Source organism: Struthio camelus, chromosome 5 (genome assembly GCF_040807025.1).
Source record: "Struthio camelus isolate bStrCam1 chromosome 5, bStrCam1.hap1, whole genome shotgun sequence".
NCBI classification, from domain to species: Eukaryota; Metazoa; Chordata; class Aves; order Struthioniformes; family Struthionidae; genus Struthio; species Struthio camelus.
The window spans coordinates 43,325,830-43,349,017 of NC_090946.1; the positions used below are offsets into that span (position 1 = coordinate 43,325,830).

The following is a 23,188-nucleotide window of genomic DNA, read 5'->3' on the forward strand; positions in this document are numbered from 1 at the left end:
CAATACATAGCTGCACATGAAGACTCCAAGTAGTTAGTTCAGTGTTAATATTAAAAATAATACCTCAGTTGTAGAGAGAACAGTACTTACACAGAAGAAGGAAGAGGAATGTCATTGCCTCTAAGAAGAACACTAAGAAAATGGTGATGTGATTCTTTCTATGGCGTCTAGTTCCATAACGAGGAAGACCTTGGCCGAGACTTAGGGTAAACTCATTTCCAGCGTCCATATAGTTTCAAATGTAATCTGAAGAGCCTAATCTGTTTTTGCAACTAGAACAGTGTATGTGAACACCTACGGATACAGAGATGGTGTCAATGATTTGTGTAGCCGCATCTGTTTAGAAGAGGGACTGTAATAGTATGTTCCTGGGTTTGAATGAAGGAAACTGGCTGCAGTGAATTGTCTAGGTGGAAGGAATTCTGGTGAAGGACCTTTTTCTTTTGCCAGCTATATTGTTCTTGACTTTGAAAACTGAGTTAATCAAGGTTTTGTGAAAGAAAAGAAAACAAAGAAAGAAGACCAAATAGTATTTATAGTACTAGGGCATGGATAGTGGAGCTGTTTCATTGCTGACCAGCACCTCTTCTGACATGATCCAGCAACCCTTGGCGTTCTGTTATGGAACAGTTTCAGTGATATGGAATTGCTGGAAGGCAGTAGGACAGCTTCACCAGAAACACTCCGTGTGACAATTTAAGTTGCTCATTTTTAGACAAAGGTGGAAAAGATTTAAAACATTGAAAAAGAGTTAAGTTTCTAAAGTGCTTTTCAAGTTTTGAGGGCGTTGTGCTGTGTGCCGGTTTGACTTGTTTCTGTGATGATTGCTTTCTAGCGTTTGACTAAAACTGATAGCAAACACCATCATCTGTGAAAGAGAACATAAACTTCGTTGTCTAGAGGCGAAGACTGAATTTCTTACTCGCTGTACCATCATCTCATCAAATTTTCTTTCTGAAAATGTAAATATAAGCAATAATTTTAAGTAAACATGTTTGTATTAAGGATTTCTCCAACAACCCCTAAAGGTATTTTATTTGTGTTAGAGCTTTTATTTTATGTTGTTCTGTATGTGGACCCACATATAAAAATGTGGGCCCAGAAGGATTTTAGTTTTCTCTAAAAGCATCGTTGGTTAATTTCTAGCATAAAGATTGAATCTCCTATAGAACATCTTCTGGCTGAGAATTGCCAGTGTCAGGGCTCTCATTCATTTGTTGCTATGAAAGTTAAGTATGAACGCATTCAGTATTAATACTGCAGTCATGGTATTTGCAATTTCATGGTAGAAGTGTACTCCCTTTCTCCAGAGATGTAGGTTGCTGTCTGGGATCCTTGGGATAAGGAAAGCTCTTTACAAATATGCCCAGGGTTCCCCCTTTGTTACTGTTCGGCCAAGTCTTCAGCCACCACGGTACTGCTTCTGCTGTTCACATTGACTTTTGTGCACCGAGTAATTACGTCTTTGAATGCATTTGTGATAATGTGACATGATGGATTTGTATGGGTCTTTGTGGTTATATGACAAATCTCTGCCCAAGCACTGTTTTTTTTTTTTTCTTCTTTAGTTTTGAAGATAAGTTATCTTCAGAGATGTTAAAGGATTGTGTATAAACCTGTGAGGTTTGTATATCTGCCCTTCAAAGAGATTTTCATGCAGTCTCTTTGCAGTGGCAGGGCAACAGATTTTGGTGGTGGTTTGTTTTAGGCAAGTCCTGAATTCTGTTGATTAACTTTCATTTCAAGCTGTAAGGAGCAGACCGTATCTTAATCTAATTAGCAGTTGTATTTTCTTTCTCTAATTAAATTTTGAACTATCATTTATAAAATGCTGTTGCACTGGCAAGTTCAGCTATTACTTCAAATTTTAAGTTAGGTAGTGACGTATTTATAACTTAACACTTCTGATAAAAATGTGAGGCTATTAGAAAAGGACTCAGTCTATAGGAGAACGGCCTGCAAAGTTTCTTGAAGAAATATTTAAGCCTGACTTGCTACCAGTTAAAATCACATATGTAAGAGTTATTGTAGCATTGGTTAAATACAGGAGCCATGTCTATCTTTTCTCAGCCTGGTGGGAAAAAAATTTTCAGAAATAAACCTGAAGATTGAGAAGGGGACCTGCTGCTGCTTGGGCCTTAGCCAAAAGAGAAGAGACCATTAGCATTCTGATGGCGCTGCTGAAAGTTATTTGTACAAGAAATTTTAAAATATATTCAGATACTTCAAAAACTTGGAAAATGGCAGGAAGAATTTTGAAACAGCACATACGATGTTCAGGGCTGCTGATATTGATAGCTATGAGCTTTTGGCTTCTGCGAAATGGTGCAATGGGAAGAATAAGTTTTTTTGATGAAGGACATTAAGTGTAAAGCGTAAGTGCAAATAAAGCATCTTTTGTCCTCGTCATAAAGAAGTATTGTGCAGCAGTGTAATTTCTTTTATAATTCAGAATTGATTGATGCCCAGAGAGGTCTGTGGATTGTACTCCTTTGGTGTGGGTAGATGCACTTGATACGTGTAATAATGTCCCCATTCACTGCAGTGGAAGCAGCATTGAAAACTGCAGCTAACCTTGCTGTCTCCAGCAGCCGCGGCATGACGGATTGCTGAGAGCTCAAACATGTGACTTGAATAGAGGTTTGGCAACACACTAGAAAATGGTTGTCTCTTTTGGAGTGTGACATGAGGCAATGTTTATCCTGCTCTGTTTCTCTCTTCTCCAAGCAAGAGGCAAGTTGCCAAGTACAGGGACTGAATGGTTTGGATCTTTAGATGGAAACATTTTGCTTACACTCGGGTAAATGAGATGTGCAGATAGCTCAGGAAATCTGGAAGTTGTCCTCTATTTGTAAGGTATTTTACTTAGGAGAAATGCAAACGAGAGTGCTCATCCTGTGCATAGATCTTTCTTTTTTTTCCTCTATAAACCTCAGCCTTATTCCTGCCTACGCTGCTGCTTTTTAAAGAGAAATTGCCAAACTCGGTTTACTAAAAGCCAGAATTTTCCAGTGACAAAGACACACAAATACAGAATTTCTGCATTTCTTCCGTTTCCAGAGGAGTCGTAACAGGACTGAAGATCCATCTACAATAGCTGTTGATATAAATATGTATTTCCAGACATGTAGTAAATGTATCGTTCGCTGTTATTACCTGTGTATTTTAGGATAGCTGATTAGGATTAAACATTTTCTAGTTAGGGAGTGTTCGGAAGAAATGAGGATCCTGTGCAAGGGTCCAGAAAGCTCAGCTAAGGGAGTACAGTCGCTGTTTTGGCAGCCCCAGCGTTCAATAAGGCTTCAGCCTCACAAGGGTCATTTTGAAACTGCTCTAAAGTGTCAGTGCTTTTTTTCTTTACCTCCTAGTTCTGTGCAGTTTATTTTTCAAGCTGTTCTCTAACTGCGAGGACTGGTTTAAATGAAATTCTTGCAGATCTGCTGCATCAAGATTTCCTCTATCTTTAAAAATGCCACATATTAAGACTTAATGTTGGAACCCTCTATCATTCGCAGCTTCCAAATTTCAATTAAATCTTTAAAATATTCTGTTTCTGAGTTTCACCACTAAGTTGAATCTGTTACTTTACTCTATTAGAGTACTTCAATATGGTGCTAAAGAGGGAAATCTTTTTTTGTCTGTCTAGTTCAGATAAATATGGTACATTTAATTAGTGAAACAAAAACTGAGAGATTTCAGATATGCGATAATAGAATATTCTGTGCTGGGGTGGGACTTCTCAAGTGATTCTTAATCCTAGGTTTAGCACTGCACTGTGCCTCTAGTGTTGACTCTGGTATTTAAAACCCTTTCTTCACTCTCCAGCTAGTCTGGAGTATAAGCTCTTTGGAGCAGGAACTGCATACAGCTCTCATAAGGCCAAGTGAATCAGAGTAAATCTTTCTGGCCTATAGCTTTTACATGAATAATACTATTTATTTAATAGCTTCTGTGGTTTTCTTGAAGAGGTAAGTACCTTGAATAAGTATATGAACATTTCTGAGAGAACATTTCCTTCCTCCATCAAAAAGAGCTAGGAATGGAAAAGTTAGGGGAGACTTTGTAAAAATTATGGGACCTTTTTTTTTTTTGGAATGTAAAATGAAACTATCTATAGTATTCTGAGTGCTGCACTCCAATTTGTTTCTTGAAATTGCTTTCTGTATAAGCTAATATTACAGTGCTAGTTAGTGTTATTAATTTAAAAGCCTTGCAGCTTGCAGTTTCTATTCAAGAATAGTGCTTGAGAATACAATATATCAAATACAATATGTATACAAATGTACAGGAAACTAATATTTAAAAAAATATTTTATGAGAATCATGAGTTCTTCTGGTCCACATAAGAACCTGATGCTGTAATGAAGATAAACAGTTTTACTTTGCAGGTAAAAATATGCATGTTCTGTTTGTAAATTCAAAATTACTGTATTTGGACAAGAATGATCAAATAAATTTAGGCATCTTACTATGTAGTGTAATTCAATTTTCAATTCTAGATATATTCATCATTGTTCAGAAGTAATTTATTCTCAGTGGTCTCTCTGTTGACTAAAGTTTTTGTGATATGTTAATAAAAAAGTGAACAAAGTTCGGCTGAATAAGAAGGAAAATAGAGTTCCACTTTTCAATTTCTTTCTCCCTCCCCCCCTCTCCCCCCAAGTAAGGAAAGTCTTTTCCTTCAAAATTTCCAGATGTCTTACGCTTCTCTACTAACACAGGTGCCCCATATAATAATGCAAGTACAAGTCTCAGCAGAGCACTTGCAAAGTACTGTTAATATCTAGCATCTCAGATGTACTGAGGTGAATTCAGAGTGAGACTGAATTTTTAAACCATGCGGGTTTCAGGAGCTACTGCTAAAGCTTTCCCCTCTGCTCTTTTTCCTGCAGTACCTGGGACATGTTGAAGTGGATGAATCCAGAGGAATGCATATCTGTGAAGAGGCTGTGAAGAGACTGAAATCTGTATGTATACTTGTTTCATGAGAAAGTTGGCTTTGGGGCTGCAAGTGTCGCTCCAAGAGGTCTTTTCGGCAGCAGCGTTCCCGTTAAAGCCTGAACCTTTGACCCTACATTAGGAGAACAGTTGGCAGTTTGAGAGCGCTGCTGTGGCTAGGGGGACGTGCTGATCTGACGATGAGAGGGAGAGAGTTACAACTGTTCTTTCTACTTGCAGAAACTATTTGCAAAACAAATGTGTAAAAATCCTCTGTGACCTTTCAGACTAAATTGGTACCCATATGGGACTTCAGCCGTTGTTTTTGTAACAATTCTTTCTCTCTCTCCCTCCCTCTCTCTCCCTCTGTTGCCTGCCACTTTTATAGTGACTTAATTCACCTTTATTAGAGAAAACATTACTTGATTATTACTTGTTTTAAACTGCTTTTTTCTAATGCACTGCAGCATTGTAGTCATGCATGAAATAATCCAGCTTGCATCTGCTCAAAGTGGCCTGGCCTGAAGGCTGCCTAATTCTGACGTGTCATAAAGTGGGCTGCTCTTAGCGTGGCTTCTGTGGACGTTTGTTCCTGCAAACGGCACTCGTTCCAAGTTCTTTGTACTTCTACAACTCATTTGAAGAGGTCTTGTCATCTCTTTCCTGTTGTGTGATATCGCAAAATCCTGCGGAAATAGCAAATGCTAAGCAGTCAGTGGTCAGTCTGTCAAGGAACTTAGGCTAAAGCAGCCTTGAAGAGAACAGAAGGAAAAAGGACTTTAAAATCTGAAGTCTGAATGGTGATAGAGCACTGCAGTCCCTTTCATCACTTCTGTTATTTGTCTTGGCTCTGTCCTTTCTTCAGTGATGCCTTTAGCAGAAGGAACTCTTGTATCCTTGTAGCTCAGCAAAATTACTGTAAAGTAAATCAAACGCTTTTACTGCATCTTTGCTAACTTAAGATGTCTGCTACTGGACCTTATTTTTTTCCTCACCAAACGTGACAGCTCAAATGGTTTCCGACTAAACCCTTTGTCTTTTCTTCTTCCTAGCACACAATAGAGGATTATAGGTTATCTTTTCTTCCTTCTGTTGTGCTGTAAAGTTTCTGAATTGGTTTAGTGCTCTGATTAAAATCAAGTCTTTTCATTCTTTTCTCTCTCAGCCAATGTAGAGCAACCTGTTAAAGCTACATCCCATCTGTTCCCGTTCAGTCCAACGGTGATTGGTGATTAATTTTGTTAAAAAGGGCCACAAAAATATAAATGAGTTTCTTTGTTCTTTTGATTTAGTTTATATAGCTAAAATTGCAAGTACTGGCCACATAATGATTGGCATCCATTTTTGTCTCGTTCTGTTCTGGCTTTTGTCGTGTCAGAATACTTTCTATTGGTGTACCAGATAGTGTGGCAATATCTACCTTGTGTAATTTCTCTCACTGTCTTCCCTGGGGACCTATGCTGTGAAGTATTTCTTCTCTAAGGTTTTATAAACTTTAAGTCTACCGGTCAGGTAAATGTAGCTGTGCTTATAAATAATGAGGCACAGTTAAAGTGTAAAACCCAGTTTCTTTTGGAATCTGGATAACTGCAGGATCAACTGAATTACTGGTTCATACGTCAGATATCTCACTTTGACTTTAGATTTTACTTCTACACCATGCCAGTGCTTTCTCTGGGCGTAAATTATTTCATCTCTCTATTCCGTGCTCTGTGATTATTCCAAACTGTGGATGGCAATAACTTATCAAGTCTCAGTGATTCCTTCACATGTTTGGAGTTTCGATGTTTATAAATAAATTGGACATGAGCACATGTCTCTTACAATTGCTGTTTCCATTGTCTCATTTGTCAGTTTGGAGGTTGAGAAGCAGATGTGAAATTCTCATTGGGCCCTTAGTGGAAGATTCAGATTACTGAGATGACTTTGTGCGCTTCAATGGCTAGACGTCATGAGATCCAAGGTTCATTTGAAGCTGCTCACTGCAATTCAAAAGACCTCCCTAGCACATAGGTTTTAAATTTGGGGGCATTTCTTTAGATCCTAAGCATTTTTAGGACTCTAGCTCCTTACTTTTCTGTACAATATCTTTTCTTAAATAGCAAAAGGCATACTGCTAGATGATGTTTCAGCGTGCAAGGAATGTAATAAGAACGTAGTTTGTTCCTTAGGTAGACTCTTGCTTTCACAGTACTTGGTTATTTTGATGGCCTTTCTCTTGATCTTGCAGAAATTACAAGCTTGAGCTGCAGTGCTTAAACTAGAAGACTGACTTAAGGGAAATTGGACTTCACTTTTCATATGGTTAAAGTACATCCAGATGTACACGGCCTATTTTGATCTTTATCATTCTCTTTTTGTAGGTTTTGTAAATCCAGTCAACAGAATAATAGTTCTCCTCTCCTAGAGACAGAATTGCTGATATGTTTGTGTCCTGTAGCTTCTAAAAACTAAGTAAATTAAGTTTTGTCTGTCTTCACCTATTTTAATAGATGTATTTTCTCATATTCTTGTTCTCCAGCACTTGGCAATTCATTTGGGGAAATGAAATCTGTTCTTTTTTTTTTTAGGGTTGGCTAATGGATTTTGAATTTTTTCATGGGATTTGTCAAGAAGAATATAAAACAGTGTTAATATTGTTGGGAATAGCTTAACTTTTGCTTTGCTTTTTTAAAGAAAAGATGCAAACAAATCTTTCTATCTGTTTAGTATGGGAAACATCTTTTCAGTTTTTTTATTATATGCTGATTTGATGTGGCACAATTATCTTTTGAGCACTGCAACTTGCAGAACTTAAGATCAGATGATGGGTAAGCATTTTGTTCTGGGAGTGTTTAACTGACAGCTGACTAAAAGTTCATTTATAGCTAGAGAATCCTCATTCATAAGGTATTCTGTTAGTACAGTTTAATAGCTCTGAAATAGCATACCAACAATACTACGAAGAGCAGGTTATCATTTTATTTCCAATGAATGAAGAGAAACTTGAAGTATGTCCCTCTTTTATGTAGGGATGAAATGGTACAGCAGTACTGTTTCACATGTACGGTACAGCATTAACAGATTGGAAACCTATGTATTCAGCTATCACCTTCTGTTATTAACATCTGGGTTTATTCTTGACCAATATAGTTCACATATTTCCCTTAGCAAGATATATTAACTGTGGATACATTTCATATCTGGTAGGATCCTCACATTTGGACACTAAGCAGCTTTTTCTCCAAACCCATTTAACTGAATTACAAATATTTAGTGCAGGCTGCAACCTAACTTTGTAAGGGCCTTGTGGTGTAGCCTTGTGAATACGTTTCACTCAGCTACTGGGAGGTACTATAAAGACAAAAGAATACTCTCTCATGTCATGTTTTGATTTTAAATCGGCTTTAGTATGTAGTATTGATTTCTAACTTGCCATTTTTTGTTTTAAATGATGCATTTGTTTTAATATATGTTCTTGTTTTAGCAGGTAAAGAAACATAATTTAATATTTTAAAACATGCATTAGTTATCTCTAAACTACATTAACTTAGTGTTGTTTAAAACCCATTTTGCATGATACCTTTTCCATTAACCGTTTCTGGTTTATTAAAAAAAAAAAAAATCTTGTTTAACAAGCATTTTGTTGAGAGCAAAATTAACCATCACCTAAAAATCAGGGCCCTTCTGGTGAATCTCTTTAGCTTTTGCTATCTTTAAAGAGCTTTTATTTAATGTAATGCAAGCTCAACTTGGCAGCAGCATCCAACCCCTCCTCATTATGTACACAACACTGTGATTAATCCATTAGTTCCCCTTCTAGTATTCAGTGTATCCTGTCCAAATATATGACCGTTCTTGCTTCGAAATATCTTTAATCCTTTCAGCTGACTGAAGTTCGAGATGGTCTTAAACGGCGTGTGACCTGAGACAAGTACATTGTAGATACTTTTTAAACGCTCTGTGGAAAGACATAGGACAGAGATACACAGCAACAAAAGTCAGGAAATGCAAAGTTGAGATTGACACTCCCTTCTTAACTTGGTGTTTCCTGACTTTTTGTTGGCTTGCGTCAGAACCATAGCTTTGTTTTAAATATAACCTTGTTTATCAATCAGTTCTTGAGATGCGGTCTCAGGATATTTGTAGTAATATTTTCAATATATTATTATTTAACAGTAATCAGCATGTCAGAATTACAGGCTGTTAATTTGCTGTCAGAAAGATTCTCTCTCTCACGTGGAATTCTCCACTTCTCCAGTTATTCTCCACTTCTCCAGTTATTGCTATACCGTGGTTTCCTTACAAGCTAACTATTTGGAAAGACAGCAAAAGCAATGATATGGGTCATAGCCACCTTCCCTCAAATACTGAGTAGCATTTAGCTATGCCCAGAGAACAGCAAGCCTGGTAAAGTGTTCTCCCATGAGATCAGTTCACACAGAGCTGGCAGTTTTCTATTTACAGTCTGGTAACAAAATGAAGTCAGTAAACTGAACTGCATGCAAATACGCTTAAAAGTGTGTGTTGCCTTTTTTTAATGTGAATTGTATAATCAGCGTAGTCATTTCCACCCTGAAGAAATTTCGGAAATTGTAGTTCACTTCTTTGCATTGGCTTAACTTCTCCCTCTGAGAGCTGACTTTAAAAAGGTCTTATTCAACCTATAAATCCAGAGTTGTAGAATGAATACCTAGTGTTTGTATAAAGATGCAGCCTTGAAAGGCTTTAAATAGCATGAAAGAGAAAGGGATCTTATTTGTGTTTTGGTTATATCACTTTCAAGATAGAAGAAATTCCTCACTATTCAGAGAAGACTGTATAAGATGCTAAGTGTGAGAGTAGCATGTAAACCAAAACAATAATGAAATGGAATAAAATAAAGCACAAAAGCGTTTTTTCAGTGTTTAACCCTGTGTTATACCAGTAATGAGAGATGCTGCTTCAGCTTACAAGGCGTTTGTTCTGGCTAAGACTGATCAATGCAAAGCAAACTTAAGTTAGAACTTTGCATTTCACGAGGGCCACCGCAATACAGTATTTTAACTGTTTAACCACCACGTCTGCTGCCAAGTTTGGTTTATAACCTAACTAAAGAGGACTAAACAAGGGAGAGTGAAAACAAAGTAACCGCTTTGCATGAAATTGGGGCTGAGGTTCTCTTCTTTCCACCAATTTCAGAGCAGTAGCTTATTAGAATTCTGTCTGCCCTTTTATCTGCATTTTCATGGGATTGTTTTCACATTTGCCTGTCGCACCTTCTTATGGATAACTCTAAACACCCCTTCCTTTCCCTCCAAACTCTATTCTTGTGTGTGCTTGTTGGTTTCAAACCCTGGGACATTTTAGCTACCTACAGTAATAGCGCTCGACTTGTCCCCCCTGTTCCTCCAGGAAAGGAAGTTCTTCAAAGGCTTCTTTGGAAAAGTAAGTTTGATGCCTCATTTGTGCTTGCACTATAAGGAGTTACATCCCTGGTATAGCACTGCCGTAAGATCAGGGTGTTAAGAATCCCTCAATCCATTTCAGAATATTTGCTTCTAAAACATACTTGGAAATATGTTGATCAAGTAGAGAATATGGTTATAAAACGCAACTTGAAACAGAAACCGTAAAACCATATGGACCAGTATGAGAAAACAATGTTTTGAAATGATTTAATCTCCCTGAAAAAATGTAAATTTCCTTTTCCATCCTTTAAACTTGTGCTGGCCTAGCTCACCTAGGCAAACATCTGCAGAGCAGTCGAGTTCTCTGTCTTGTAACCACTTCAAGGCTGGCTGCCTCTACTGCAAATTTAAACACATGTTAGCGTAGGGAGAAAGCATGAAGCCTACGCATACAGTCTCTTACACCTTTCTTTCTTGAACAGAGTCCTAATTCAAAGATGTATGAAGATGAGACCAGGCATTTACATTCTATTTGTTTTTCTAATCACAACTCAGCTGTATAACTGAAAAGCTTGCTGCTTATGTCGTTGCTGCTGTTTACAGGAGAACAGCGTCTGAGATGGGAGCCCTTCTGTAACTGGAAGGGAAACAACTCTGTCTGCATTGTGAATGTGCTGTACTGGAGACGGGGCTTTTTATTACTGCTGGCTGCATGTCCATGAGGCAGTGGGTGCAAACCTCTAAATGAGCTCTCTTTTTACCTGTCATCTGTTCCTTGCCTCAGCTGTGCTTGAAAATATCTTTAATTTTTTTTAACTCAGTTTTCAAGTAGAATAAATCTGAGGAGCTGCTTTTGAAATATCTTGTTATAAATGTAATTCATCTTAAACAGAAACTAACAGGTTTGTAACCCTTTTAAGAGGGTAACATGGCTAACAGCTTTTACATTTGCTGCTTACGTATGGAGGGCTTTTGGAGCAGATTATTCTCTGGTCACAGATTTGTTTTGGCTTTGTTGGGGAGTAAGCAAAGTTTTTCAGCTGCTCCTTTTTCGCCTTGGGAGAACTGAGATTGTAGTGCATGCCACAGAGAACAACTCTTCCCCCAGTCCAGGTTTCTTCCTGTGATCTGGGAAAATGCACCTCTGGGAATGACAGGAACACTGAAGCGAGGAGCTCTGATCTTTTTAAGGTCAAAATACGGTATATGGGAGATGTCAGATTAATCACATCATTCGCAAACAAAATTTAAGAGTTGGATGCTACAAAGACTGGAGTGAAAACATGCTGCTTGCTTTACAACTAAAATACTAAATACTTTTTACAGTTTGTTTAAAACAAAACGAAGCAAACCCTCAACCTGATCAGATATGTCAGTTTTCTTTTTGCTTACTGGAAGTAGCTTATCTAAGGCTACATAGGAGAGTAAATATGTGACAGATTACAGGACAGAGCTTTGCATTGCACTTAAAAATCTGTATTTGACATTACTTTTTTCTGGAATTATCTATTGAATATGCCAACTTGCCCATTATGTCTTAGTCTTTTTTTTTTTTTTTTTTATTAAAGTCCAGTGGTTTTCCACTGCCTATAAATTTCCTTTGCCTTTTATTATAATAATTTGCCAAAAAAAGCCTTGCTTCTACTTGAGCCTGAAAAGTTACATTAGTTAGCATGTAGCCCCTTAAATGCATAGTGTTTAGATATCCCCACAATTCAGTAATACCTTCATTACACCTTGCAATAGGCCAAATCTAGGGAAACACTGTAAAAAAAGACAGAGTTATTTTGTCAGGACTATCTGAGGAATAGTAACAATGTTAACATTCTCCTTTTTGGCTCTCTCATCTATAATTTCTCCACAGATGCCTTGCATTGGAATTAAATGTAACATGCCAAACCACAGCGCTGCTTAACATTTGCTACCAGCTTTTAAAAAGTCAGGCTGGGCAGGTGTGTTGCTTTCACTGTCCATCTTTCCCCTCCAAAAAGATAAATGCGTGTGGTGTGTCAGGAAACGTTTAGGTGTTTAGTCATGTGCCTGACGCTGAAAATACTTTCTTTTCAACTTTAAATGCAACTATTATGTCCTTTGATAGCCACAGGTTAAGTTTTGGCACTTCAATTTTGTGTAGCCTATGAAATGTAACTGATTCAACTGCCTTTTTAGGCAGCTCTTCAGAACTTAAAGCTAAAGCTTTGTTGTTGTAATGAATAGTAGTGCAGATGTGGTGATCTTTTGCATGTTTATTCCCACCAAGTACATGTATTTCTCTGCTTGCACTGTTTTACATAGAGACTGAAATAAGCAGTTTTCTTTTTATATGCTTCAGACTACAGATGCATCTTACAGCTGTTTTAAGTCCCAAGATAGAATAAAACAGGTAGATATTGAGAAATCTACTATCTCCAGAAAGAGTAAAAACAATTGGAAAATATTTCAAACATGCATTACGTTAGTTCTGTTTTGGTATCCCTGAAGCTTTGTTTTCCACCTTACAACGCTGCTGCTGCTTAGTTCCACCCTCCTTTTACTTTTAATAGTTAAATTGCCATGAGCAGCAGTGATGTTTAGCACATGTGCATTTCGGCTTTAGTCTGCTGCATTTTCTTGTCTCTCTTGGCACCCGGGTCTGGGGCTCAGTTTTCTCTCCTGCCCGGGCCCCCCAGGTCCTGCTTCGTTTTCAGGCTCTGTCTGCTGCCAGGGAGGTGCTGAGCTGTCCCCTCTGCGGAGGCCTCTGGTGACTCAGAAAATAATCAAAATAGCAAATACTGTAGTGGATCGGACTGACATCCTCTTACAAAGTGCTAAGAGGTGAGGTTTCTCGTGCTGCTGATTCAGCACTGACAAGCCAGACTGCTGCGGTTTAGTGCCGTGAAACGGCTTTGCTTCAGCAGTGTTTGTCATCCAAGAGCTCTTGAATTTAAAGATGAGTTACTGATGAAGATGCTCATGACAGATGTCTCAATGAGCCTCCTGGTAACAAAATTTGAGACGATTTTGGTCCAATGGATATTGTCTGTTTGCTTTAAATACTTTTGTTTCTAGTCAACTGTACATTTCAGTGATGATTACTGGACTCGGCACAAATCTGGCTGGGCTCTGGCACAGCTTTGTTGTTATGCAATAAATAGAATAAATGTTCTCTGTCTAGCGTTGGAGTTCACTTCCCATGCGGTATCTTGCATCCAGGCTGATCTTTGTCCCGTGTGTGCCAGGAGTGAAAACACTCATATCCGCTTTTAATCATGATATGCTTGGCAATATCCTACCTATAATAGAGGAGCACTTTGGTTTCTGTAACTAATATAAAGCAATTCTGTGAAATATGTTCCTTTGTACATCAGTGGCTGGCATGGATAAACTAGGATGCAGTAGATGGAAAAATCACGTTTCCCCTAGCAGTGAGTGACACCTGTGGGTTTGGAAGTCTAGATGGTGAGGATGTTGTATCAGCTCCAAGCTTTGCATCCACCATAAATCTAGAAGATGGGATTGGGAAAGAAAGGTGTTTTTTGTTTTTCTCTTAGTGTAGAAAACCGATGTTTGGTAATCTTGCGTTAGGCACGTTACGTGTTCCAGAGTGAGAGAAGGGCTTAGATGGCCCTCTAGCCTTTTCACTTTCTGAGAAATATGAAGTGAAGTTCCATGTCTTAGCCTTTCCTAAATGCTCATGTAGTAAAACAGCAGAAGAGGCCTAGCTCTGCTGAAGTTCTGTGCTGCTTTAGGAAGTACCCAGCTGAATGTGACTCAACCAGTTTAATATAAACTTCAGGAACTGTTTGCTACTTCAGTCTGCAGAAATGAGGTTTTTACTGTTTGCTGGGAAGACATATTTCTCTGTGTGTTTCTAACGATGATAACCTAAACTAAACAGTTCCCCACAGGCCTTGTCTTGTCCTGACTTTTCATGTTTGCTCAAAATGAAGATGTTAAGACTGTTCATGGTTTATAAGAAACTGGTACTCCTTTATAAAATGGTTCAAGGAGACAAATCTCTACAAATCATCTGTTGTTGGGATTAGCGAGGATTTTTAAGCTCTGAAAGCTAGATGAACACAGAAAGTATAGACCTGTATTCTGTGGACATCGATATGTACTGCCTTTTAAGACCAAAAATTAGAAGTGACTTTAAATTGATGCAGTATTTTTTAGTATGTATAATGGCAACTTTAAACACATCTATCTTCCTTTGTGAATAATACTCATTTCATGAAGCCTTCCAAAATCTGTCAGTTTTACTTTAAACCTTCTCTGGGATATTCAGCAGGTTGGACATTTGAAAACTTGCTCCTGCAAGCACTTCTCTGTAGCTTGCTTTCATGCTGTGCTTATTTTCTCTCTTTTAATCACTCTTCTCTCCAACTCAGTGCCACTCTCCATTCTCACCAACCTTTCTGTAAATGCTCTGGTTGTCACTGCTGCCTCAGAAATTGGGACAGATAGTTTTCCACCCTCTTTTCCTTCCCCAAATCAAACAAAAGTCCTGCCAGGCTGGTTTTCTTCACACTTTCTGCTTACTCTGATAATGAAACCAATGTGATGTAACAGGAGACTTATCACTCTAAGATGGAAAAAATATTTCATCCTTTCAATGTTAAAATTGGTGCTGTGAACTTGGAACACGCAGTAGCTTATGTCAGAATGTGTCCTTGCTCTGTTACTTGCCATATGAATATAAATTACAGTCATCTGCAAAGAGCGATTAAAAAATTGCAATTCTTGCACAAAGCCACTAACTGTTTTGCCCCCTTTTTATTTGCTGCTCTGTTGCCTCCCTGCAGTGGTTTGTGGCAGGTGCCATTAGCAGCCACAGACTACGTTGACCTAGTGCCTCAAAAATATTTGGGGGAGAATAGTTTATCATCTGACTCAGAGGTGAAATATAGAGCATGGGAGTTATTAATTACAGCAATGCATTAGAAAATAGTGGGGTTTTTTCCTAGTAGTAGTTCTCTGTGACAACCAACAAAATTGTGTTGACGTCGCAGCTATTTTCTACTCAATGAATTTGTTTCAAAAGAACCTTGTCTCATGTTTACACTGTGTTTTGCAACTTTCCCTTAAACAGCAAATAGTCTAGAAAAGAATCTACAGTTTAAATGGCTCTTGAAGCCTTTCACTGTTTCCCACTTTTAGCCTCAGCTTGTGGCAGCTGAAAGTTCCCACAGTCAGATCTTGGAAAATAGCCAGAAGGTTTGCCTGTTTCTTCAGCCTGCTGCACACAACTGTTTTTTAAAGTCACACATCAAATGGTTAATAAACCATAATTTTCCATCTCTCTTGAAAGTGTCACGTTCAGCTCTCAGTAAATTTGAGAACCATGTTTGGATGATTGGTCTTAGCATTACAATCATAAGACAATCGCTGGTGATTTTGGGGTGTTTTTTACACTGGTTCAAGGTGATGCCATGGTTCTGCCATGCGACTATTGGGGGGAGGGTAGGGCTGGTGGAAATACCAGGTAAGAATTGTCCATGTTTAAACCTGTGCTAAAGAAGCTACCTGTGGTGTAACTCCTTATGAATTAGTGTTATCTGACTATTTAGTGGAATTCTTCACCCACTTGATCGGTCTTGAATTCTTTACTTTAAATGAATGTATGCCCTATTTTTTGACTCCACTTGTTCTGTGCCCTCTCCCCATCCCCATTTTGTGCTGTTTCTGAAATCTTGGCTTTGGCTTAGTTCTCTGAATGTTTTGCAACTTGGATTGAGTAACTGGCTTTGGGCACCCTACTGAACGTGGACTTCATCTGTGCTTAATGTTATGGTTCTTGGAAAGGGGAAACGGGTGGCAAGCTGACACCATTGCCGTAAAGCTGTTTTTTCTTTCTTTTTTTCTTTTTTGAAAGACTGGAAAGAAGGCGGTTAAAGCAGTCCTGTGGGTTTCAGCGGATGGACTCAGAGTTGTAGATGAGAAAACAAAGGTTAGATTTCCCTGGACAACAGTTCTAAATCTCTATATAATAACATACGTGCTCTAATTTTAAATGGACAACAATCTTCATCGTAATGCAAATGCTGGTATTTGAAAGGAAGATATAAGTATATAAACAATTTTATCCTTTCTTGCTCAGTAAAGATATGTATGCCTGTTAATTTTTTCACAGTTAATTCCACAGTACTGTCAAGCCACATTTGATAAAGGTGTGGCAGGGAGTTCAAGCTTGGAATCATGTTTTTGTTGTATCTGCCAAAAGAACTATCTTTTCCTGATGAGTTCTGCTGACACTGAACTTGCAGAGTCCCTTGATTTTGTTCCGTACCGCTGTAGAAGGCTGCAGAAGTAGTACCTGAGAAAATGTGTGTTACACAGTATAATTTTCGTTGCATCTAAGTTCTAGAAGAATGGGTTTGAATGAGCAAAAACTGGCTTCCAAAAATGCAATGAAGAGAATAAATGAAATAGGATTGTGCCTTCCCTAAACATCTTAAACTCCCTTCAGTCTGGAGATAAGTAGTAACTGGGTATCGAATTCTATAATTTCTAATAGTGATACCTGAACTGTTGGTATGAAGTAGAAAACTAATGTATTCTTTGCATCTGTCTAGACTGTGCTTAACAATGTTTATTACGAAATAACCCAATATGTAGCACAAAGGACCCCTGCTTATGAGTAATAGCAAATCATTCTTAGTTTTAACTAGATGTAGGCAATTAGACATAATAGCTTTAGGCTTGCCTCTATAAGCTCACTAGTATTTCAAACGGTGACATGGCTATCAGAGCAATTTTTTCCCTTGCTAGTCTGAAATGAATTCATTTTATATTCATGCCATTTAACCCTTACTTTGTCAACCTAAAAGATGATTTTCGCAAGCCAAAGCTGATGAGCAGGTAGAGGTAATTCATATCCCTCTGCAGTACAATTGCTGGTCAAAGACCTGCTCGGTGGATAGAGATTTCCAGGGCTGTTTTTATGGTATGTTTTCCAGCACTAAAATTACTGTCTTTTAAGAATTCAGTCTCTAATACAAATACATTAATGTAGGTGAATTCAGTCTAGTGTTTTTTCCTCAATTTTTGTTAAATGCATGTATTTTTAGAAATATGACTGCAGATAGGTAAACTCAAAAATGAATTTTTATAAAACTGTGCAGTCCCTGGAGGTAATTAAAAGAACAGGGTTAAAAAGAGTATATAGCATTGCCTCCTGGTGGTTGAATACATTAGCACAAATACCAAGTCCTAACCACCAAGCAATAGAAACAATTCTGAAAAAATATTGGATAGTTTTTTAATGTAGACAGCATAGTTCTCAAACTAGACTGTCGCCTTTTTAGAACTACTTCTCCCATCAGTCTGTAGGAGCAAACCAGGGGTGTTTGATACTACCGGTATGGCTGGTGCTTTTGCATTCAGTCCCTGCTTTAGCTAATTGGCGTTATCAGTTGTTGCTTTCTGTGTAGTAGCTTCTAGATCTTCTCACACTTGCTGGCTTCTCCCGTTAGTTTGAGCATTGCACTTTAAGCATGGTAAAGACTTTTTGATGGCTAGGATCACCAGAGCTGTTATGAAAAGGAAAGAAAAATTCCCCTTTCCCCTGTGCTAGCTCCGTAGTCTAGCGGAGAGACCCTAATAGTTGTTCACATCCCTAAATTGTGCAGCGGTTGCCGTGTCAGCCTTCTACCAAAGCAGGCAGGCAGAAGATGTCACCTGTCCCTTTTTGTTTCGTACTGGGAGTAGTTTCTGTTGTGAACTCATTTGACAGATAATTGTAGTCAAACCAGGTTTTCTTCTCTGTAGTAAAACTCTTCTTGCAATTATTGCTGAAAATGATGTCTTCAGGTGTTTCTCTATGCTTCTTCACGTTTCTTTTATTGTGGGGGGGGATTTTTTTTCCCTCTAGGATCTTATAGTTGATCAGACAATAGAGAAGGTTTCTTTCTGCGCACCAGACAGAAACTTTGACAGGGCGTTCTCATATATCTGTCGAGATGGCACTACGAGACGCTGGATGTGCCACTGCTTTATGGCCGTAAAGGACACGGTAAGTATAATATAGTATGTGTCCAACTCTTCCTGCTTCTAGCTGGAAGTTCCACTCAGAAAACTTAACTATGCAGAATACTGCAATAAGTTTTGACTTCAGCTAAAATATTACTTAGTCCTTGAAAAATATTTTACTTCTAATTCTCTGTGTCTGAATTATTTGCCATCCCTCTTGCCATCTTGTGATGTCCTCTTGTGGAGAGAAACGGTGCGCAGCATGGTGTGTAGATGGAATGCAGTCAGCCTCAGATATCTCTAGCAGAAGGGAACTACTCTTCTAAAAATAGACAGAAGATATTCTCATCTGAAAATGTATACAGCCAAAAACTGAAACAGCAGTGACAGTTTTTCCAGGATTAAAGTCATAGTGAGTAAAATAGACTTGGTTGTAAACGCAGCCTCTTGTATGCAAATGTTATGTTGAAGGGAAAGTTATTTGAATACTAAGGGATGGAGCTAAAATGAATTAAATTGAGATCCTATTCGCTTCGACGTGATAAAGAGAGTTTTTTCCAGTAGAAGGTTTGAAAGTAGGTTACTTCCATCCCTCGTTTGCTGTGTAGCCTTAGGTAACTCATTCACCTTCCCAATCTACTCTTCTGTTGAATCTCACCTATATTATACAAAGTGCTTGAAACCTAGTAGTAAGTAGTATAGAAAAGTATTCTGAATATGCAAATTGCTAGAGGAAACTCTGCATAGCAGCACGTTCAGAGCAATTATATTTAACAATTCATTTTTTTCTCTTCAAAAAGAAATTAGAACTTCCCAGTCAGCTACTGGCTATAGCAGATGAGTTAAGCCACTGGTACTAATAGCACTCCTGACTCAACTATAGCCTCCGTATCAGCTGCGTTGCCAGACTTCCTCTGACTTGAATTTCATTTCCTTATTGCAGTTATAGGACAGTGGATCCTTTTGACCTCACTGATTAATAATAGACGTGCCTTTTGCAAGGCTTAGAAGTATTTTGTATGCAACAGTGATTGGTTACTTGGTGAAATCAGTTCTGTTCTTACAACGAACCCAGCTGAATTTAAGCCTGAGTCACGGGGATCCTTTATGTCACTTTTGCAGACTACTGGGTCTTCTGTCTTCTAAATGGGAAGTTGGGGGCAGGCGGGCGCAGACAATGGACAGGAGAAAAGTGTGCAGAAGCAGCTTGACGGGGGCTTTATTGCACGTGATATATATTCTATTATTGTATTTATTTAATATAACACATATTTATTTTTATATGTGAGAAGACTCTGTTGCACTCAGGGATTTTTGTTGCTAAGTAAATCAGGGTTGTTCTGGGACTCATTATAAAGCCTAATTTAAGAACATAGTGAGCATATGTTTCTCAAAAAGGCACTCTTAGTACTTGTTTGTGCGTTTAGTCAGGGCCATTAGAGGTATAAGCCATCATAGCTGTGCTCTTAATTTTCTCATGTTTGCACGCAACGGTAGTGTCTCCCGAGCCCTCTGTAAACTTTCCCCTCATGTATGAGAATAGCTTTCATTTATCCTTCAGGACTTACACCTGCATAAAATGGCCTCACAAGAGTTTCTTTGTGTGCAAATATATCCAGAGGCGAGAGACCAGTGCAGACATGTTATCACACTAGTATCTTTGTAGCAGTTGAACTAAACAGATTATCTGACAATCTCTTTCATTTCTGGGTGGCCTTCTTGAACACTGTGCGCGCAGTAGTAGCTGTGAGTCTTTATACACCAGCTTTAATTGTAGACCCATGCAATATGGCCAATTACGGTAGTTCTCTTTAATGCGTTAGTTAGATGCCTCTTGTAAAGGCAAGTTATCACCTCGTAACACACATATGTTTCTGTTCCAGTTACTGTATGATGCAATGTTGTCTTGCACAGGGGGAAAGGTTGAGTCATGCCGTGGGCTGTGCATTTGCAGCATGCCTGGAGCGAAAGCAGAAGCGAGAGAAGGAGTGTGGAGTGACTGCCACCTTTGATGCCAGCAGAACCACATTCACTAGAGAGGGGTCATTCAGGGTCACTACAGCTACTGAACAAGCAGAAAGAGAGGAAATTCTGAGACAGATGCCGGATGCTAAAGGTACGGGGCGCAACTTGCACAATCGTTAAGCAAGCAAAACCAGTACAGAGGCGAACTGGGGCCTACACAAGAACTGATGGTTAACTTCCTTGCAAAATTCCCTCTCTTTAACCTCAATACATACAAATCATATTCTCAGACACTCTTGTCATTTCACAAGATGAAAAATGCTTCCAGATTCCCTCCTAGGGCATTCTCCCACATCTCCTCTAGAAAAAGTACGAGTGGCTTCACGTGCGAAAGCAACTGGACAAAGCTGCTCCTGCTCCTGCTTTGTTTTACCAGCCTGCTTTTTGGCAGAGAACATCGTAAGTGCCATACTAAAAGACCTTATTAGGAAAATGATATAAAAATATGACAACGTGAGTTTACCAGACTTTAAGTGATCCTTTTTTGTAGTCTAAAGCTTATGGTAAATGAACAGAAAGTGGTATGCTTTTTTCTTACTGGGAAAACAATGTATTTTTATTTTGATTGTAAGGCGCGTTACCAAGTTTATTTTTAGTATTATATTGCAAGAAGGAAGAACAGGTCAATCAGTGTGCTTTCCATAAAAAACAGTAAGTAGCTCAAGTGGTGCACTGTGAGTTACATTCAAAAATAATTACTGGCTGATTTGAGAGGAGTTAATTCTACTTCATAACCATTTAAAATGCGGAAGTTTTCTCACATTCATGGGGCGGTAGAAGGACTTCTTATCCAAGTGTTACTACGGATAGTAGAGTTTTACAACTACTAAAAAATACTTATAATAAATACTGTCTGTAGCTCATCTTACAGTAGCGGTGAGCTTTGGTTTCAGAGGGTTCCACAGCAAGTTTTATACTGCCACTCTATTGCAGAACTTTAATCTTCGTTTTCATCATCCATCTGCTTGTTCGCGTATGTTAGTTTTAGAATGTGCTAAATGAAGCTTAAACGCAAGGCCTTTGTTGCTTGAGGGCGTGAGTCAAAGTCTTGACTCAATGAAGGTGTGTGAAATCCTTTCCAAGAAAGACTGATTAGAAAAGTTTCACTTGAACGAGCAGCTGCAACTCATGGGTACTGAAGCTTGCAAGACAACGTAATTCGTTCCTCCTACCATTCCAACTCCTCAGAAATCTCCAGACTGACTCTTCTCTTTACCAGATTTCTAGTTATTCCATTGATGTGTCAACCACAAAAGAAAAGAACCCTCCTTGTTTTTCCTAAGAAGTTTGAAAAGTTGTATATTAAAATAAGTTCACCCGAGGACAGCAAATTTCCCCTTCTCCCCCTCTCTCTGTTGACCTATTTTAATATTAAAAGCTGTGTTTATTAAAGCTCATTCACCTATGCCATGAGTTAGACACTGTTCCTAGAGACGGAAAAATCCCCATTGCTGTTTAATCACAGGTGTCATGACCTAAACTAGGCTTAAGCGTACATTTCCACAATCAGATCTGTTTGAGCAAAGCATTGTGGTACTACGCAGAACTCCGCAAAATGAAGCAGCTGACTTGAAACTGCAGTTTCCAGTATAGCTAGTGACTGGGTAATAACATCACAGCTAAATACAGTTGAAGAGATGCCACCGGATCTCAGTATCTTTGCTTCATGTAAACGTGACGGGTGTTAGCATGGCCTGCCATCTCGCAGGCTGGATCTATCCTGCAGCATACTTCCATGTGATCTGTAATCTATTCCCTGGAGGAGTTGGGGAGCTGCTGTTTGAGGAGATGGGGAGCTGCTGTTTGAGCACTGAATGCAGCCCAACCTGTTAAGTGCTGTCTTTGACCTGCTGAAGCTTGTGCAGGATGTTTGGCTACTGCTGCTGATTTTGCAAGGGTAGGAGGGCAGCTTTTAAAAGAAGGTCCTAAAGCTGGATTCTGTTCCCTGCAGCTGCTGAGCAATACCACCCTCATTAACTGAATACAGTTAATGGTAAGATTTTGGCCATAATCTGTTCTTCTTTCAGCTCTCCAAGAGGCAAAATCTTTAAAGGAGTCTCCCAATACACTTCTCAGGTTGAATCATAAATAAATTACAGGTATTTCTAGAGCAGTGGCCTCAGCAGTAGCTAGAAGGAATACATAGGAGGCGATCATTTCTATGGACTGGGTAGCCTCGGTAAGCTTTGCTTTGGAGACTGGATGTATTGGTAAAGTGGCAAGATGAAGATAATGAGATTACTTTTCTGCTGTGGTATTAGAAACTCCTTTGTGGAAAAGTACCAGTGATACAAATTCTTGCGATTTCTCTTTCCAGAACAAAAAGTGCAGGGAGATGCAGTCGAACAATACTTGGCTTTACTCTTCTAACCTCACTCTGTTTCCCCCATCAGCTGAACCAGAAGTGAAAACAGTAGCGCCAAGTGCTGCACCAAACAATACTGCTCCCTCTCCTGGCTCGCCAACCTCTCCTACGGCTGATGTTGCTGCCTCTCTGGATAAAGAAATGAACAATCCCCACGCTATTCCTCGAAGGCATGCCCCTATAGAACAGCTTGCCAGGCAGGGTTCCTTCAGGGGTTTCCCTGCCCTTAGCCAAAAGATGTCTCCTTTTAAGCGCCAATTGTCTTTGCGAATAAACGAGCTGCCTTCAACTGTGCAAAGGAAGACTGACTTCCCTATGAAAAACTCAGGTAAAACCAAATGATTCGAGTGAAACATTACCTTACGTTGTCTCTTCCTCCCTTCCTCCTCTGTGGCTTTAAATAACTATTTGGCTGTAGTAAATCCTCCTTCCTGCCCTAGTGTGGATCATTTATCACCAACAGACGTTATCACCCAGTCAGAAAAAATGTAGTTTGGGAACATGCAAGAATTTCAAATAAAATATTCACATGCAGAAGACA

At 38.9% G+C, this 23,188-nt stretch overlaps 1 protein-coding gene across 8 annotated transcripts in view; it reads left to right on the forward strand.

The window, feature by feature from the left end:
• The window catches only part of NUMB (NUMB endocytic adaptor protein), a 107,761-nt gene that overhangs the window by 78,223 nt on the left and 6,350 nt on the right, over positions 1-23,188 (forward strand). For 4 of the 8 annotated variants that reach the window (XM_068946075.1, XM_068946074.1, XM_068946076.1 and 1 more), the window contains exons 3-8: positions 4,893-4,967; positions 10,267-10,344; positions 16,162-16,236; positions 18,160-18,300; positions 20,172-20,373; positions 22,676-22,975. In XM_068946075.1, coding sequence (XP_068802176.1) covers positions 4,893-4,967; positions 10,267-10,344; positions 16,162-16,236; positions 18,160-18,300; positions 20,172-20,373; positions 22,676-22,975 — 871 coding nt within the window. The remainder of the gene's footprint in view (positions 1-4,892; positions 4,968-10,266; positions 10,345-16,161; positions 16,237-18,159; positions 18,301-20,171; positions 20,374-22,675; positions 22,976-23,188) is intronic. The other 4 variants (XM_068946081.1, XM_068946077.1, XM_068946082.1 and 1 more) reach the window with 2 other exon arrangements.